Raw genomic sequence first — 20502 nt, 5'->3', positions numbered from 1 at the left:
TGAGGAGTTCCCGTCACCTCTAAAATTATCTTATTCTTATAATTTTTGTTTTTATGTTACATTAAAGTTTTAAAATAATTTTATTTGCTTATATTTAGGGCTGCCACACAAAGTATGGTAAAATCACGCTCCAGATCCCCCAGGTGGAAATCCAGGTTAGTGGTTTGTATGTGTTTCCAACAAGTTACATTGCACCTACTGTATATGATTTTTCAAGGTGTCTTGAGATAAAATACTTTTACATCATAAGAGGCTAGAAATTTTTCATTTGCTGCAGGTTTAAAAGTTGCAGCACATGTTACATGTGTCTGGGGTTTAAGTAGCAGCATGTAGATACAATTTATTCATGTCTTCCAAAAATGTTGGTATTGTACCGCACAGTTATTAGCCTTTAGTGATGAGCGAGGCTATTTCTTGGTTCATAGATTCGGCACAGATCAGCCATTTTTTAGTTACCAAAGCAATTTTGAATCTTTTCTGCTTTACTTTGGACACATTTTAAAATGGCTACTAGCCAAAAACTGAGGAAGAGTGAACCAATAACGGAATATAAAAAAAATTACCAAACCAAATGGGAGCTTTTCATGAAAACTCTTTTTTCATTTCTCAATTGGAGCTACATCAGCTAAGATGAATAGTCTAACCCATAAAGATTTTTTTGAAATGTTGGCTGAAGCTTCAACAAAGTGAATCTCAGAGGATTTAGCTCAGCTATTTTAGCCTCCGTTAGTTACCCCTGTTGTGTTTCCATGCTCTGTGACCCCCAACCTTAGTGTTCCTGAACAGAAATGCAAAATTTATACTGCATAATCTGATTGAGGCCAATATGTTACTTGGCTGTGATGCTGTAAGCCTGTACTAAACATTTGTGTGTACTGTAAAATCACATATCTCAATAGATTTTATTATGTTTTATGTAGGCCACCATCATACAGAAGCCCTGAGCACAACAGACACCGACATTTTCAAGAGCATTACCAAGATGGCGAAGGCTTCCATAGAGATTCCAGAAGGCCAATACACTGGGAAGAGGAAAGGCATTCACAAAATAATTCTAGGATGCCTCCATATAAACGCTTTAATGATAAAAGCTATGAACCACATCCCTTTTCAGCAGACTTAAGGAAATCGCCCATTGAATCCTCCAATCGACTTAAAAGAGCGCATTCTCCTGATAGGCGAGGAGATGGAAATAGGAGATTTCCAGAAAAATATCCTGAGGATCATAGTAGACATAGCCACAGAGAACGTAGAGACTATCACCATAGACATCAAGACTTTAATGCACATAACGAAACAAATGGTTTTAAACCTACAAGACGAGAAGACACGTTTCACAGATCCTACCACAGGGAACCTGACAGGGTTTGGCAGGACAATGATGAACAATGGAATCAAGATCAAACAGACCATTATTTGCCACCACCCAGCAAGAGATCTGAAGAATTTGTTGATCGAAATTCATTTCACAAGAGGTAGAGTGTTTTTAAGCTTGTTTTATTTGGTGTCTTTATTATAAGACATTAATATTAATTATGTAGGTTTTCTGATGTGCTTGAATTTCCATACAAAGCTGATATATCTTTCTGTCAACAGGTATGCCGGGGACCATGACTACAGAGAACATGAGCTCTCTAGATCTAGGGATCCAGATAGACATGACTACTGGTCACCACCAAGACATTCTCACTGGAATGATGATCATAATTCACAGACATATCATGAGAATGATATCATGACAGATCTGAGAGATCCCAGTCCTGTCGTATACCAGACGCATTCAGGAGAACTTACCAAAATTCAATATGACTATAGTCACAGATCTCCATCGTATGTACACACTGAGCCACAATTTTCCAATGAACATACTGAGAGACACAACCATTATGAAGACAAGAAAAACGGTCCTTCCAGAACTTCCCAATCCAGGTCAAATACAAGTAACCGAGAAAGGGGGAAGTATTCTGAAAGACCACCAGAACATTCTACTAAATACAGTGAAAGAAAAGCTACTGATAGGGACACATTCAAAACTGATAACAAGCACCAAAATCATAAGCTTGAGGAAGGTGGGAGAAAAGCTGAATACAGAAGGGAACCAAGTTCCAAACACCACATGGATAAACATAGTCCAAAATCTTCAGGCCCAACCTCAATACCGATGATTCATTGTGAAAAGGAATCTATCATGGCTAATGTGGATTCGAAGAAATCTGTGGATAAGTATAGGTATTATTTTTAATTAATATAATACTTTTAGGTTTTTTTCCCTATGGTTTTCTGTGAGAGCGAGGTAAAAGTTCATGCTTCTTTCACCCGTGGAGACAAGAGGATGACAAATCGAGAAGTTACTTTGAATTCAGAATTTTTCATGCATGAAACAAAATTCACTGGTGGAAATCCAGAGAAACCTAGTTGAAAATAATAACCCTATGATATGAATAGGAGCATGTTCTTTGTAGGATCATTTTATATATGAAGAAAGTGGAGGGAAAGCAAGCGTATAACAACATAAAATCAAACCATGAAATCTAAAAAGATGGAAAATGGGAACATCCAAATATTTTCTCTAAAGGTCACGCTCTTTTCATACATGACAGCCATGCGGATAATATGAACACTGTTCTTCCAAGCTTAATATTTTTCGCAGAATGGCTTATGCTCTCAGTGACTTCACTCACCAATTAATCTTTGGAAACGAGTTAGAACATTTGATGATTGAATAAATGTTGTTTTAATTCCCTAAAGAAAGCGGGGGGGAAATTTACGAAAGTTTCCATGGGACCAACGTTACTGGAAGAGAAATTGTAGCTGCTGTCAATCAAAATAATCTGTATGTTATGTGACACTTTGGGAGACATTATTAAAACAACAAACAAGCTGCTAACTCCAAAACAGTCAAATCAAGGTCAATTAAGTTGTTTTTTTCTTGGCGGTGCCATCAGCTAACATTCTGCGTAATGGGTGCTAACTGTGCTATGAAGAAGTTCATGTAATACTTGAATACTTTCAGGAATTTTTTTTTTACATTTAAGGGTCTGGTCTATCAAGAACCACAATCATCACAGAACAGTTGAAAAACTGTCAAAAGAAATGTGTGAAAAACTACAGTCGAGTGTGGATCAACGGAAAACTCACCTTTTGATTTTGATATACGGTTATATGGCTGGAAGAGTTACGACAATTTTGAGGATCACTTTGTTCTTAATTTGGGGCAAATCTTAACCATGTGGACATAGTTTACCAGCATATCCTTAAATCACATTACAGTATCATCTCTAACATATAATGGGAAAGAAATTTGAAATGGAAATGCTCAATTCTCAGGCCTTGGAGTAGTACCGCAATGCTATAATATTCTTCCCATTGATGAAATCGGCTTCTACCAAAAACACATTAATATGTAAAGTCGCATGAAATTTTTCTCGCCTCACAAATCAGTAATAGCTCAGAATAATATAATATTCAGGTGACTCCACCTCCGCTCCTGAAATGTGTAATTCAAGAAAATCAGTATTATAGTGTTTGATGATTGGGTGGATTCATATATTACTATGTAGATTTACAACAACAATGTGGACCTGAAAGAACAAGATTTATATAGCAGGTAAGGGGATAGTTCTGTCATTTTAGTTTGTTCCTATTATAGCAAAGAAGAGAGTGTAATTAAATGTATACTATTTTATGTATTATTTTGTTTCATTAAAATTCAAGACCAGACAAAAATTTTTTTTTTCTATACAATTTTGTAATTGCATAACTTCTGATTCATTTTATTGTCTTTAAATGTTCTAGATACATGAATCCTCCACATTTACAATGTGCTATGCATTGTTTTAGCTTGTAGATTTATTTGTGCAGGTACGGTGTATGAATGAGGTAATTTCCTAAGTTTTTCTTGTCTAGACAACCTCATGAAAATTGGAATATTTCCAAAGACATTCAACCAAAGTCTGAACTACCCCACGGGAAGAGGAATCCTGAAGTAAAGAGGTCTCAGCAAGATGCTCCAAAGAGGTGCTATTCTAATCTTTTTGTTATCATTGAGTAATATTGCAGCACAATATTTAAAGTTTTTTTTTTTTTTTATGTTTTACGTTGAACCCGAAGTGACAGAAATTGTTTAAAACTAGGTTAAAAAACATACACTTACCTCTTCTATGGTCTTTCTCTATCTCAGCTATGCTCTGCTCTCCATCCATGTTTTTGCTCATGTTGGACTGAAAGTGAGGATGTCATGTACATTTTTCCCAGTGTTTGAGGCCAGGATTCAGCTCAGGACATTATTACCCCCTGTCCAGTGGGGCCAGAAGCATTGGTGAATAGAGACTCTCTACTGGAACTGTAGTAGGGATTTTTCTCAAATTTTAACAAATTATGGGTGTTTCCTAAATTTAAAGGACAACTCAATGTATTACATAAGTGTGTATTACCCATACTGCAATGTATATTTACTGCATATGTACATGCTTTGAAATTTTGCTGTTAACCAGGGACTGTATCACCATTTTATATTATTTATAGGAAATCTACCATCAAAATCAAACAGAATATGCTAGGGACACTTACTCATAGATCTTATATCTTATATTTGTTATCCATGGCCAAATTCCTTCTAAAATCAACTTTTAAAATTATGCTAATGAGACAGGAGAGTCTTTTAAAAGTTGCTTTTAGAAGGAAGGAGCCTGTGGATAAAAAATATGGTGCGAGTGTCATCTGTAAATGGCATGAGGGGTTTACCACATTGAGGAAAGTCCTTGTTAGCTGTATGTAAGTGATTCAGACTTTGAGGGTAATCTGCTGACTTAAAGGAAATCAACCACTTTAAAAAAAAACAAACAAAAAAAACTACAAATACTCACCTCTTCTCCTCGTCCGCTGCTGTCTGGCGCTAGTCTTGACACACCGGGATCACCTAGAAAAGAAAATTATAATTAGCAACACAGAGTGCAGGGACAAGATGTCCACCATACTGGGAGAGGGAGGTGGTGAGGGCGTGCAGAATTAACAGCCCAGAGCACCGGACAGCTCGTCCCTGTTCTCCATGCTGCTAATTATAACTCTCTTCTCTAGGTGATCTCAGCATGTCAAGATGAAGAGGAGTGGAAGAGAGTATTTGTGGGGTTTTTTTGTTTTGTGTTGACCATATGTGTACATTTGGAAAGAGAATCGGACATTAAAAACTATTACAATCGCTGCAATTTGAATTTTTTTTAAATTGTCAAATGAAGAAAATTCTTTCTTTTTGTTTGATGAACAAGGTCCCGTATTTAATTTTTACTCCATAATAATATACACATTTCGTCTTTTGTATTATGGCTGAGAATTCACAGCAACCTAAAAGTGCTGTGAATGTTTTATTAAAATTGAAACTGGTTTTAACCATTGCAGGAGCAGTACGACTTCCAATGATAGACAGATGTCTAAAGACCTGGTAGCAGTAGGTGGAAAAGATGCTTTTCACCCTGTGTTTAACCATCTACGTTCTTCAAAGCCTGGGGATACTAATGCTCCACAAAGTGAATTTACTCAGGAAATCATAACTATTATCCATGAAGTGAAAGGTAAGCTGGCATTGGCAGTATCCAGTAAGATATTGGGAACATACTAGCTTCATGTCATCTGTCGTCACTGAATTTGTCAGGAGAAGCAAACCACCATGTGTATGGCGCTTTACTGGCCCATACCTATGGGATCAAAGGATAGACTTGTGGGATATGTTTTTAATTTTTGAAACTGTGATATTTTTTTTTCTGGAGAATACTTCATCACAAGAACTTTTTTCTCTTTTCATTCAGAACTTAACATATTTTTTGGACTATAAAACGCACTTTTTAGCAAGAAAAAAATCTTGCTAAAAAGTGTCTGCATCTTATAGACTGATGGTCAGAGGATCCAGCACTGCCAGACCCTCCTGACCACTGTAAGGGAGAGCGGGTGATGCCCTGATATAGAGCTGCACCCGATCTCCCATAGAGGAGAGCCTCCGTACTGCTCTCTCCTCTCTCGGGTGTTCTACAGGTCCTGTGGTGATGTCTGCATCATGTGACTGATCACATTCTTCTTACATCACCACATACTGCTGAGAATGGGGACATGCTGTGCTGGGACAGGGTAAGAAGAAGGGGAAGTGTGTGTAGGGGGGTTCTTTGTGAATAGCTGAGCTGTGTGTGTTACTGTATGGATGATGCAGAGCTGTGTGTGTTACTGTATGGATGATGCAGAGCTGTGTGTGTAACTGTCTGGATGATGCAGAGCTGTGTGTGTAACTGTATGGATGATGCAAAGCTGTGTGTGCTGTGCTCTAGTGCGACCAACAGGAATATTTTAATTGGTTTAAAATATATTTTTCCTTTTTTGGAAGCCTAAATCTGGGGTGCATCCTATAGTAAGAAGCATCTTATAGTCCGAAAAATACGGTACTTTAGGCTGGCCATGTTATGCATGGTGTCACAAGTCCCATTCATACAAAGCATAATACACACACACCACACAAATAATAACACAAGACTGATAAGAGTGGTAAAATATGGCCGTTTAGACAATAGCAGAGATTCTAGTTTGTGTAAGAACTAGAGGGTACATATGAAAGGTGCAAATAATTTGTTCTAAGTGGTGTAACAAGCTTACCTTACCTCTGGTCCAGCATGACACTTCTGGTTGGTATACAGTGGCTCAGCAGTGAAGGCTTGTTGACATTGTGCATCGGCACATACCTTGTATTGTACTTCGGGTCGGCTCCAGATATCAGTAGGCCCCTGGGCGACAGACCCTCAGTAGGCCCCTTTGCAGTGAACTCACGTGGTGGTATAAGAAACTAAAACAGTCTCCTATTCCCTGAAATATTCTCTAGTTTATCATACCAAACAGCCCCCACATGGTTATTTTAGATACAGCCCCCACATGGTTATTTTAGATACAGCCCCCACATGGTTATTTTAGATACAGCCCCCACATGGTTATTTTAGATACAGCCCCCACATGGTTATTTTAGATACAGCCCCCACATGGTTATTTTAGATACAGCCCCCACGTGGTTATTTTATATTAAGCCCCCTTCAACCCCATGGATTCCTTATGTGAGCCCTCCGAGCAGCTCTGGGCCCCAGCACTTGCCCGGGTATGCCCAGTGCTGGCGCCGGCCCTGAATGTGCTGCAAGTGGGTGTGCAATGACCATGTGACGTCACCGTTATGCCTCAGTAGTATACTAATGTAGACCTCCGACGACCAGCGAGTCATAATGGACTAAGGTTAAATATAAGTTATTTGTCATTTTTTTCTTGTTATTCTACAGCAACTCATTTTAAGTCTCCTGAAATGACGCTTCATGAACGTTTTTCGAAGCTACAAGCAGAAAGCAATAATGATGAGTTGAATGTTACCAAGTCTACAGCACAGCCCAATCCAGAGATCCACAGGTAAACTGATGTGACGGCTATCGTCCAGATGACAGGCAGCAGCATGTTATTACTAGACTTGAGATATTTCATGACATCACTGCCTTGTTCTGCCTTCACTTGTTCTTACAGTCCATGATGAACTGTTTTGGCTGAACCTGACAGTGGTTTTGCTATAAGAATTGGATGTGACATTCGTGTATCATTTAGCCTGTTTTACAAGTGGTGTTGAATAATTGATGTTTTTCAGCTACACATAACGGAGTATAAACCTTGAATGTTGATTTAAGGTTAATATAACATTTGCTATGTGCCATGTTTTTTTTATGAAATTGAGGTTCTGCTGTTGTCTTTTTGAGGCTATGCACAGTCTGCATTTAACTGAAAGGGACATGTGAAAGAGGTGGTGTAAAAATTACTGAGTTCCCTGCCTTTATGGTTACTGACTGTACCCTCTTCACCTTGTTCCTTCCTCTTGTCTTATTCACATGGATACAGACCATATACAAATAGTTTTCCTTATAGAGGGAAATTCATGGGGAAATACCATGAAAATTCAGGGAGTTGGGACTGGGTTGGAAGAAAAAAAGAAAACACACTTATCCCACTTCGACTCTCAGTTCGCTAAGGTTTTCTGCCCTGCATCTGGCCAGAAGTTTGGGGATCATTCAGCAAATGGCCTCTTTGGACCACGGGAGGTCATTTTTGTTTTCCAGGAGACTTCACTTTCTGTGTTGACCCCTGGTCCCAGGAAGCCACTCTTTGGATACAATGGGTCCCGTGACCTGTACCAAACTTTTAGCTGTATGCAGGTCCGAAAGGGATCCATTAGGAGGTTGAGTATATGTGTCCTTTTTTTTTTCTCACCCACCCTGGCCCTTGGGTATTTTCCATATTCATGGAAACCCCTCCAAAGGACATCTATCATGAGGTCATCTCATGGTAGGGAAGTACAGAACAGGGGCATAAATATATAATCCAGAGAGTTGCATATTTTTATAAAGACGTTTTCTACTCTAATCTGGACATCCCAGAAGATAATAGACTAGCAGAATAAAGGACGAGCAGGGAAGTTTGTAAATCTACCGTCCGTAAACCTGATGGTAGATGTCCTATAACATAAAATTACATTTAATCCTGGTAAGTAATCTTCTAGTTATTTGCAGCACAATTTTCTATATAAAGGGGTATGCGTAGTGTATTCGAAGCTTACAGTTTCAATCAAATTTAGGTTTTCCTTCTGTCTGTAGACTTATCAATTTCTTTTTCGTCTGTAGCTGGCTCTGGATGGAAATTGTTAAAGGACACTTAGCGTTGACCAGACATGACCATCTGGTTTATTTTTGCCTTTTTTTTTTTCCTTGGCAGGAGAATTGATATCTCTTTGGAAGATCTCCAGAACAAGACTATCCAGAAAACAGAAGTCACGTTGGTAAATATGAGCATGATGTATTAGACATGTATGTGCTTGTTATATGTATGACATAAACTGCTGGTAATCATACATACGTGAGTTATCCAATGAGATAATCAACTGGCACAGATACCGACGTGCTGTTAGTTTACTATTCTACATGTCTTCATTGTACTATCTGTGTTCTCCAGATCAGTAGGCGTCTCTGAGGTCACTAGAGTGCAGACTTGTAGGTAGTGAAATATCTATGATGTACATAAATATTACATAGAATATAATGTCTTCTTTATGGAACATAGGATGATTCACACGCAAGACAACTACGTCCACAACGAGGAATTTCACAGTTAAGCGTTTTAGTGTTTTGCTTTTTATTGCGTACGTCAAGGTCAGCTAGTCTCTTGTTTGACTCTTTACACGGTAACTAACCTGTCTGGTCTGTGCCAAGGAGAACTGAATGCAGGAAGTGTATTTGTAGAAAGACATTCTAAGACATTGAAAGATTTTTCATCACACCTTTATTTCTAGATTCAACTCTCTAAACACTTCTAAGGATATATAAAATATAAATAATATATAAAATATTTTAAGGAAATCTTGTTGAAAGAAGTTGAAAGCTAGCATTTACTATGGAAAGAGCTTTATCAGTCGAGAGGTGGTACTGATCTGACAAAAAGTAATTTAAAGAAACTAAACAACATCAGAAAAAATTGACATTTACATTCATATGAAGAAATATGTTGACCGCCACTCAGTATGTAACCACCAATTCATTGATACTATGTTCAGTTTTTAAGAAAAACCTATTTGAAGTATTATGTGAATGCGGTAGTTGGTATACTCGGGTGTTAGTATCATAGCACTACTCTTAAACCCCTCTCATTCCAATCTCCCAAATCTTGCATTAATCTTATCAGTTTTCATAATGTAATGTTGTTCAGGTGCTGCTCATAACCACAATGCAAGTGCCTGAAGCCTTCCTCTTTTGTCTTTGCTTAGGTTCTGAGTATATGTGAGGGCCTCTGAATCAATGTCAGTCATTATTTATTAGTGAGGGTGGTGGTAGACCCTCTTTAATGCCAGATTAAAGGGATTTTTACCATAGTATTTTAGGCATTCATGATTCACAACCTTAACTCCCTTATGTTCTTCCAGGTCAGTCAGAGAGTAATTGAAGATCCTAATGATTTGCGGCATGATATAGAGAGGAGAAGAAAACAGAGGCTGCACAGTGAGGAGGACAGCAATGCTAATATCGGCTTCTGCAACAGGTTGCCTTCTCTTACTTACATACATACACATCACTTATACAGTGAAATATTTATTTGAATTTTTATCTGCATTTATAGACCCTTATTGTTATTGTTACAGGAAATTTGTCACCAGAGTGCTTTTTCTATAAGATGGACAGCTTGTTATAGAAGTACTGTATGTGCCAAATATGTTTTAAAAAATATCTGTGTGGTGAAGCCATCTTGTAGGCTTGAAGGTACATGTAATGTATAATGTGCAACTGCATTGTGTTTGACAAAGTGGCTTCAATAAAGTTTATTAAAAAAAAAATAACTGTGTGATATGGTGTTTGAAATCCAGATGCCTCAGCCTGAGTCCCAGAGAAAATATCAAACAACTATTTCTGTCTGCTCTGTAAAATATTTACTGCTCTCCTGGTCACTCATGGCTCCTTCCCCTAATGACATGGCAGCTAATGGCAGACAATCTTTCCCTCTGGAATCTCAGTGCAAGGAGAGGATGCCGGAGGCAGAGGAAAGATCAGTAGCCAGGAGTGACCAGAAGAGAAGTAAAAATATTACAGAGTAGACAGAAGTTGTCATTTGAAATTTTCTTCTATGCGACTGAGTTGCAGCATCTGGTAGGGGCTGGTAAAGTTTCACATACTTTATTTCAAACACCAAAGAAACCTATTTGGCTTAAAGAGTACTTTGTCTATAGACAAAGAGTACTTTGTCTATAGCAACCTGCCCCCTCATAAAAATAGCCCTCTGGTGCAGGTTCCCTTCCAAAAAAAAAGTGTTGCAAACTTTGACAGTCTTAAACTTCTCCAGATTTTTCACGGCATATAAAACTTTTCACAACATATTTGTTGGCTTAGATTATGCCAAAAATACAAGTCACATAAATGTTTTGAATGTGGTAGCGTAGTGGCAAGGGGGTTATTGTAATATGTAGATTTTCCTGAAGAAATAGGGTTTCAGGTGGCTTAAGTAGCTGCGGGAGTGGGGGGTACAAGGGGAATGTGGAGAAATTGTACCTTGGTTGTGTTTGGGGCAAACAAGAAGAAAGCGCAAAGGATAACATTAAGTGATAGATGTATGGGGATAGAGATGTATGAGAGGGCTAGATTACGGCAGCCTTATCATAGCTCATTTTAGGACTGATTTCATCGAACTATATGTAATATTAAAGTTAATGTATTGTGGAAAAGAAACAAGAGGACAGTTGGATTAATTGGGCAGCAGTGTTAGAGTATGTAGGTCACTGTGGGGGATATGTGCTCTTCATATGGAGGAAACCCTGTCCCTTCGGCACCTCCCGATGTAACCAAAGCATGGCTGCTCCAGCGGCTAAAACTACTCCAGATGCTAGCTGGTGTAGTGTTGCAAAAATAATAAATACGCTAAAGCTTGAGGTGGACATTTTCGTGGTCTAGGTAGTGTGTAGGTGCTGGGCAGGAACATCAACACCCCCGGCCTCACCAATTTTGTGTGGAGGGGACAATAATCGGAATTACTTATGTTTTCTGGTGTAGAATATCTGATATATTTCCCTCTTTGTACTTATGTTTCTATTATAAAAGAAAATATCTGCAGATTTTATAATATTGGTGACCATTTATATTGAATCCAAAGGTAATTACTCTTTTTTTTTATATTACTAAGTGACGCTTCAAGCGGCTATTACAAACCACAAAATAATGAAACAGAATTTCAGAAAATGTCAAGAGGGGGCAGAGCACATTTCCGATACTCATCCGGCAGGCCATCAGTAAGTGTTATTTTATTCTCTATACTCTATAATATTCGCAGACTTTTTTTTCTTTGCTCGCATATTTTAACCGATGACTTCTTTCAGAATAGTAAAATTTGCCTACTTTTAATATACGATCATGTCTCTATGACATGCCAAAAAGTTTTCTGAAATTAGAAATACTCTTTAAATTTGTTGAAAGCCTCTTGCTCAACATTAAATCGGTTGTTGCTGAGACCCGCAGTTTGTGAGAACATTGAGTCCCGTTCTCATAAAGCCTACAGTGCTGGGGTTTGTCCAGCACTCTCACAGACAGCGAATGGCAGTGCCGGAGATAACCAAGTGCTGTGTTCGTCAATTTCAGACACTCCTGTAGCATTGAATGTAGCGGCAGGACACATTCCCGATGTGTCCCTTTATTCATTTAGTGTGAATTGTACTCCAGTACTTGTGAACTTCAGTTTTTCATTCTTGTTATCAGTGGAGGTCCCTCAGGTTGTTCTCCCTTATCCTGTGGATACAATGAAACTTGGGATAACCCCTTTATGGGTTGTGCAGCTTCCCCTGACAATTTGAGCCTTTTGCTGTAGATTTCATTTGCTGGGACCATTAGAAATCAGCTGGTCACCAGAGGGTCCAGATTTATAAAAGTGGTTGTCCCTGTACATGCAAGGTCCTCCTCACAAGTCACTGTGCACACCTTATAGTGTAGATCATCCATTTTAATGTGACAGGTACGCCATTCATCCTACAACAAGTAAGACTCCTAAGTGCTTGGTCTGTATGTCTTCCTGCCCTATAGTTACATAAGGCAGTCACAGCCGTGATGTTGAAAGCTCCGTTCTTTGAAATAGCATCCAATATTTCATTTCAGTCAGTTTTATTCCCCAGTAAATGTTGTTTTCCTCTGAGTTTGCTATGTCATCTTTGTCTGCCGGTGGAGTGTTGCATTAGATCACCTGTGTTTTGGACAATTTATGTTGTAATGCTTATAGCCTAAAACAAGGGAGGTCATTGTGTGGAACTCAGGTTAATGAGGGATTGCTAATTGATGGTGGAAATTTTCATTTGAATCCCTCAAGTCTAAGCACGTTTTCTTTTGAATCGAATCTGTGCTACATCTGATAGGAACTACACCCAGAGGCAGGAGTGTGACTGGGAAGCCCTCACGCTGACAACGGACCAAGTCACAATTTCCCTTTCTGGACATTTTTTGAATGTTTTATGATGGAGAAATTCATGACTGGGATTAGTCTGGAAGAGAAATAATATCAAAGGGCTTCCCGCCTTTATGAGTCACAGCAGGGTTTTTGTTTTTAGTTTTAACCCTTAAACCTTCAGGTCAGGCATATATGCTATACCATACACTGGTTCTGCAGTTTGGCGACATGCTCGACCTTGTAAAATTGTTTTGCTGTTCTAAGGATACCGGTAACCTATAGTAAATGTCAACATTCATACAGTGCAGTGCTTTATTTATGAAAAAACAAAAGAACTGGTAAGAAAAGTGTACATTTAAAGGGAATTAACCGCCTCCCCATGCATAATAATATGATGTCAGCATGTTGTAAAGAAATGCACAATGATGTCCACAATAATTGTATTATTTATGTCCATTTTGCTGTTTTTCTGAGAAATTGGCATTTTAATCCATATGCTAATGAGGTAGTTGGTGCACCCAGTGTCCACTGCAAACCGAGAAGGTAGTCTTTGACACTGCCCAGAGTGAGTGAGTGAGTGTGGAAGATGTTTACATTTCAAGTGTATAGAATATAAAAGGGTGTTTATTCCCCAAAGTTTGTCAGTAAATGCTGTCCAGAGCTTAAGGGTTGTTGTCCGAGCCTTAGGCTATATTCACACAAACCTATGGGGGACATATAAACGTGGCCGATGTATATACGCCGTATATATGCCCCCCATAGACGGCAATGAGCGCACGGCGCCTTACGGGAGCAGTAGATGCGGCACCGTACCGTTCCGTAGCCGGGAGCAAGATAAAACATGTCCTATCTTTGCTCCGAATGTGAGCCGTGCGGCATATATCACTACGGAGGGGGGCAGGGTGAGCATCGTTCACTACCACCTCATCTCTCTGGCGCCGATGTGTGCCCGCCGTGCTACGGTACTGCGGGCACACATCGTGTGAATGTAGCCTTATGGGATTTTTTTTATATTGATTATCTTTGCTTAGGTTTGTGGGGTGTATTTTCTCTGTACTACAGACAGAGCTCCTCTACTTATCTGATATTGATATCAGATAAGTAGAGACTCTATAACCCATCTTATTGACACATGCTGTGCACATGCACATTACTTTGCAGTAAAGTCATTAAGAGACTAAGCAGAGGGCTCAGAACTGACAGCTAAATAATGGTGGCACTTCGGGGCTTCAATTGGCAAAGTTTATCAATACTTGAGTATTGTATGAGCCATTGGAACCACCTGGGCATAAATCTAAATCTAAAGATTCACATAAACCCCCTTTTCTTTAGAACGCATGTGTCCAGTAAACTTGTTCTTATTCTCTTTTTTTAAAATGATTATTATTTTATGAAAGACATTATTTTCAATTTTCAAGAAGTATAACTTACAAAAAGCAAACACCTGCCTCGGGAGTACATAGTACAATCATAAATATCAGGCTTTCGTATAAAAGGAGCAAAACAGGATTGATCATACCAAACAGTAATGTAAATATGGGTTTTTATTCTCTATACTCCAGGGTCCAAACTACAGAGGAAATTCTCATCAATTCTTCGCTTCGAGGAGCCATTTTGAACATTCAGATGATAACAGAAAACCTTATAAGGTACAATCTATAAGCATTAAAGTGTTATCTACTTGAAGCTGATATTCTGAATTGCAGAAGAAAATCTAGTCTGTCTTTAATAAAGTGATAAATGTTATGAGCTGGAAATATTCTCGCTAGGTTCCACATTGCACCCTTCACATACAGCATTTGCGTGATTTTTACAGCCAAATTTTGTCCATGGCAGTGTTATGTTTATTGATGGGGTTAATGTTGTAATACTATGCCTTCTAAAGAACGAGTTGCCTTCAACACGGCAGGATTTGGATCTTTTGCACAGTGTACCACGGCCCTTCCACATGGGTGATCCGCGCCACATCAGGCACTCTGAATTGGTTGGAGGGGAGCTGGACTTTATGCCATTACTCTAATAGTGACCAACACCTTTAAGGGAGAGTGAGGAAACTGGAGATTTCCAGAATATGTGACCATTTAGTCACATTAGTGTATGATATTGTAGGCTACTGTTTGATGATGAGAGTAGAATAAAATGAGCATGTAGTTTATGCACAATAAATGCCACAAGACATAACTAAAATTAATTAAATAACGCCATTCCACAATACAACTTGTTCAGCAAAAAACAATTCCACATACTACTATATGGAAGGAAAAATATAAAATGTATGTTTCATAGCTTTAAAGCAGTGATTGCGAACCTATGGCAATGGTGCCCAAGGTGGGACTCGGAGCACTTTCTGTGGGCACCCAGGCTGCCACCCCAGGACAAAGTTCACCATACAGGACTTGAATCTTCCTGTAGTTCCAGACTCAACGCTTTTTTTAAGGTGACACATCCTTCACTGATTGGAAATGCAAGAAGAGTGAGAAGGTGCGAACAGGGCTAGATTATCTTTTGAGGTCCCCTTGCTGGCTTCATGATTCTTCCTGTACAAAGACACCCTGGCAAGAAGCTGCAATCATGTCTGAATTAGCTCTCTTTAAATTGTCATATATGGCACTTGATGGTAAATAATTAGGTTTTGGTTGTTACTTGGGCACCCAGTCTCTAAAAGGTTTGCCATAACTGCTTTATAGGGTTTACGAGTGAGGTGTGGACCACAAAAATACATTTTAAGGAGCTAAGAAATAATCTTGTTTATTCAGAACCTCCTCATATCTCTTTACATTGCAGTGCTACATTTGATTTCTAATTGGAAATTCAATCCACACCCACTGGTTACCACACAGACATTACGTTCACCTGCTGAGACATTTTCAAGCTTGCTTTCGGCTCAATTTAACTTGGTAATGAAATAACCATGTACATTTTTATTTTTTTATTAGCTGTTGGCTGTCCACAATAAGTCTGGCATTGCATGTAGGGGGTGATTCATGGCACTTGTAAGGGCACAGTCTGTTACTTCTGTCATAACCTTATCCGAGAAGGGAAGGAAAAGTCCTTGTTAACTCATTAAAAATGTTTAGAGACTAAGATTATGTTTACAAATGACTTCTAAACCCAAGTATTGGTTATGTGGAAGAAACTTGGACAAACATAATAAACATAGACTCTGGCAGACTGAAAACTCTCCTACATTCACAAGTGCATAATTCATATTTTATTGGCTACACGCTCTCATTATATATTTAGTTAATAAATTTAAATTAAAGCCGTACAGATGATAATAGTAAGCTTTGTAATGTCCTTTTAAAAATATTCCACAAAATGTCCTTCTTTTTCCCTTGCTTTTCTTCCTTATTTAAGTAGTGTGTATAAATCAGCTTTCCACTGTATCCATAGCTGTGAGATAAAGGAACCTGATAAAGTGTCTAATGACTTAACTATTTACAGACAGCCCTGGTGCAGTCTAATCTCCTCTGAGAGCTGGAGCATCAAGGGAAATATTCTCTAGGTATGGGAAGAGTTAACCTTTAGCCTCCTTATCTCTCTTGATGTGAGTGGACCTTTGAAGGCTTTCAGATACATCTGAAAACCTAAGCTCTTATCACATCAAGAGAGAAAAGGCTAATTGTTAACTCTTTCCATACCTAGAGAAAATTGATGATTCGGCTCTCTGAAAAGATTAGACTATCCAGGGATTATCTGGAAAGGGTTTAGTCATTAGACACATAATCAGATTCTTTCATCTCTGAGCTGTCAGTGGATACAGGACAGAAGGCTGATTTACACAGCCATGCTTTCAATGCAGGCGGCTGTGTGCATGGCGCCAGGTTCCCCTCACCGGTTTGGCACTTCCCATTCTGCTGTGTCCCCCAATGTTACATCCAGAAATTGTGATATTTGCATTTACCATAATTTCTGTTTCTCGTTACTTCATTGGGCAACACAGATCCCACCCTTTGCTATATGTTAGGTCCTTTGCCAACCCTTTGCTTGATGTGTTTTTCCAGGTTCAGGACATGTTGGTTCCATTTTTTATCTCCATTTATTTTATATTTTTTTCCTCTGACTGCTGTTGCACACTGAACAGCATGAGGCCTGTGGTGAAAGTATAGTCCACCCAGGTGGAGCCAACATCTTTTTTTTTTTTTTTTTTTTTTTTTTCTATCTAGTTTCAGCCTCCTAGCGGCCAGGCCTATACCCATGGTGTGTCCCCCAATGTAGCAGAGAGAAACTGATTTTATAGAACCCATATTTCATGTTTTTATTTATAATGCCAAATTACTAATATTGTGCCCAATGCAAAGTGTTGCCAGCAGATGTCATTGTACCCAGTGTTATATATAATTCTAGATCGGGTTTGAGTTTGCTGATTCAGATGAGCGCTCCATCGGTTTGTGTAGGTGTGAGTGTATAAGTTTACACTAGCACATCGCATCCCGCATGTAACCTAACATGTCTCTTCCTATTTCCAGCAATAAACAGAAACAGATGACTTGGGAGCGGAGAGGAACATTTGGGTCATTAATGTTTATTATTTACAAGCTGAATAGAGCACAGCAAATCTGTCAGATATCTCGCCAGTGTCCATCTCTTTGCTGGGAAATGAGCTGGTGTTCTCATTTAAAATAAGGCTAAACTTATCAAATATTACAAATAAATTATGACTCCCCAAATTGGCCTAAAAGTGTTTAAAAGGAGCTGTAGGAGCCATCATTTCCTCTACCCTCTTCCTAAGAGCATTATGGAAAATACTGAGGATAAAAGTAATGGGGCTTATTTACTAAGGGTCGCGCTGCTCACTTTAGTCGGACTTTCCGCCGTTTTCATGTTGTGCACAGCTGTGACAGGTGTTTAATAGGTATCTGCACTGGGATTGTGTCGGACACAATCAGATTTTGGCACAGCTGCGCTGGTTTTCATGCGGCAGAAATTATTCGGACTGAGCGCGGGATTTAATTTTCAGATTGTATCGCAAGACAATGCACTTACATTCCTTCTTTTTCTGCTTATCAGGCTGATTTCCTCCTCCTCACAAAGTCTTCTCCGACCCTAAGATTCCAGATAAATCTATCTTTATTTTCCAGGAAGGAATGTTGTCTCCCTTATAGGGGTATTCCCAGCTCAGGTATTTATGAAATATTCAAAGGATGTATCATAAATACCGTATATACTTACGTATAAGCTGACCCAAGTATAAGCTGAGGTCCCTAATTTTACCACACAATAATGGGAACACTTATTGACTGAAGTATAAGCCTAGGGTGAAATGGGCATTGGGCACCCAGTAATGAAATGCACAGCAGCCTCCCCCAGTAAAGAGATGCCCAATGCAACTTCCCTATAAAGGAAAAATATTAAAAAAAATAAAATAATAACATTCTTTCCTTCCGGTGCTCCCACGGCTCCTCTTCCCTCTCTTCTTCATGTAACAAACATTGCATGTAACAACAGAGACTCGTCCATGCGCTTCGCCCACTTACGTACTATGAAGTGCCCGTTTGGCTGATGATGTTATTGTGTGCGCGCGGGCAGAACGCATAGACGCCTCTCTGCACGTTAAATATACTCGGGATAATAAAAGAAAACACATTCTCTAATTTACTGTTATTAACAAAAATGCAGCATTTCATAGATATAATTACAACCTTTCTCTGTCAGTCCTGGTGTACACAATTTTGGTTGTGACCATAATTTTTGGGCATGACATATTCTTATGAATAGCTTCTCCTGTCTCTACACTGCAGTGCTCTTTGCCTCCTGCCCCTTCCCCTGCATTATAAGACCAGCTCAGACACAGGCACTTCCTGTAGACAAGCATCAGTGCAAGGAGTCTTGCTCTACAAGCTACAGATAAGATCTTTATAGCAGGGGAAGGAGTTATAGCAGAGCGGACAGTGTGTTAAAGCTGAGATATAGCAGAGGTGTAGTAAAGCTATTGTGTGTCATTGGGGCATATTTATTAAGGGATTTGCGCCAGTTTTCCGACTGACTTTGCACAGGTATTTAAGTGTCTGAACCACAGATGTATTGCACGCTACTGTTTTGTTGCACAGCTGCACTAGCTACCATGTGACACAAATTAGGGGGCGTTCCAGTGCTCAGGCGGATTTAACATGCCAAGTCTGCCCCACCACAAAAAAGTTAGTGAACTCTGTGGGACCAGTGCAGGGAAGCGACAGATTTATGATTTCTGGCACATGTTCTTAATAAATCTGGCACATAAAGCAATATACACAGGCACAACACTTTTAGTGCAGTTTCCCACATCTTAGTAAATGTGCCCCATTGTGTTTTATATAGATCTCATGGATCTCATCATCTTTGATCAGTCTCATTTCTCTTTTGCTGTGTCAGATACTGGTAGAATATTCAGAAGCTAAATGAAAGTGTAGATAAACCAGGACCCTGATAATCTAACTACATTGTCAGCACACAGCATCTCGTAGCACGAGATGGATCATAATTTGTCACTCTGGAATATTACAGTGATCATCACTGAGTGATAGGAGCTAAAATAGCAATACAACTGAATAAAATTGTAAAGTAAGAGGTTAAAAATGATCTTAAATGTTAACCCCCTAGTGATGTTTACATAATAAAGAGCTTACTTTCTTGGGGAAAACCCCTTTAAGAATTTATCAGTGCTTATTTCTTGTACTGCTTTTTAATGAGCGAGAACAATCGGCACACTTTGGCTCCAACTATAAATCGAGAATACAGGTGATAAAATGGCTGTAAATTGTACGCACACAACAGCCTATTTTTAAATGGGTTCTGAGCTTTTGAAGGCTTTGAGCATTCTGAAAGTTTTGGTAACCTTTGGTAATCTTTTCTTCTGTTTCTCTGTACAGGGGTGGAAGAACCCAGCCACGAGGATGTAACCTACTTCCACCAGCTTCAGGAAGTTCCACTTCTACATGTTGATACTTGACTTTCCAGGGCTTCATCAAGAGCATCGGCACTAAAATAAAAGTAGTCTTGATAAAATAAAAAAAAATCCTATTTTCTCAATAGTGGATTGCTGCACAACTTTTGTACTGTTTTCACAGTTTTTATATTGACCATGTTTAGGTGGAAAATTGCTAATTTCTCATTACCATTTTTGCAAAAATATAATGCAAGGCTGGAGAAATATAAAACGAGGACATCCCATAGATGAGGGTGTCTTATTTATTACACCCCTTTCTTTAGCAAAAGCATGGTTTGTTTCATTTTTTTTCTTCCTGTTCAGGTTTTAGTTTCAAGTTGACAAGTTGTGTATTATTGTAATAAAGTGCCTGAATTGTTTTACAACTCTCCTGGTTTTACATATTTTATTGTACGCTTTAATCCATATCTACATGGGAATTGGTGATACATTTTTCCTTGTGGATGTACATACAGGTTTAGCTTCAAGGGCACAACAAATCTGTATGTGTTGCATTTGGGGTTTTCCGCATGTAATTAATCTATGATGAAGTGATCTACTTTACAACTCCACATTGCAAAAATGTTCATACATAAATTGACCTAGTTGATTAAGGATTGTGGTTTATATTGATT

At 38.8% G+C, this 20502-nt stretch overlaps 1 protein-coding gene across 2 annotated transcripts in view; it reads left to right on the top strand.

Annotated features, from left to right (window-relative positions):
- Positions 1–20253, top strand: part of BCLAF3 (BCLAF1 and THRAP3 family member 3) — a 43819-nt gene extending 23566 nt beyond the window's left edge. For both annotated transcript variants that reach the window (XM_072137960.1, XM_072137959.1), the window contains exons 3-13: positions 99–155; positions 921–1475; positions 1597–2229; positions 3907–4017; positions 5395–5567; positions 7299–7422; positions 8770–8833; positions 9971–10086; positions 11716–11821; positions 14526–14612; positions 19812–20253. In XM_072137960.1, coding sequence (XP_071994061.1) covers positions 115–155; positions 921–1475; positions 1597–2229; positions 3907–4017; positions 5395–5567; positions 7299–7422; positions 8770–8833; positions 9971–10086; positions 11716–11821; positions 14526–14612; positions 19812–19841 — 2040 coding nt within the window. In that variant the 5' untranslated portion in view covers positions 99–114 and the 3' untranslated portion in view covers positions 19842–20253. The remainder of the gene's footprint in view (positions 1–98; positions 156–920; positions 1476–1596; positions 2230–3906; positions 4018–5394; positions 5568–7298; positions 7423–8769; positions 8834–9970; positions 10087–11715; positions 11822–14525; positions 14613–19811) is intronic.
- Positions 20254–20502: the final 249 nt, after the last annotated feature.

This window comes from Engystomops pustulosus, chromosome 2 (genome assembly GCF_040894005.1).
Source record: "Engystomops pustulosus chromosome 2, aEngPut4.maternal, whole genome shotgun sequence".
Classification (NCBI taxonomy): Eukaryota; Metazoa; Chordata; class Amphibia; order Anura; family Leptodactylidae; genus Engystomops; species Engystomops pustulosus.
The sequence above is the reverse complement of the archived record's forward strand: the minus strand, read 5'-3'. Positions and strand labels throughout refer to the sequence as shown.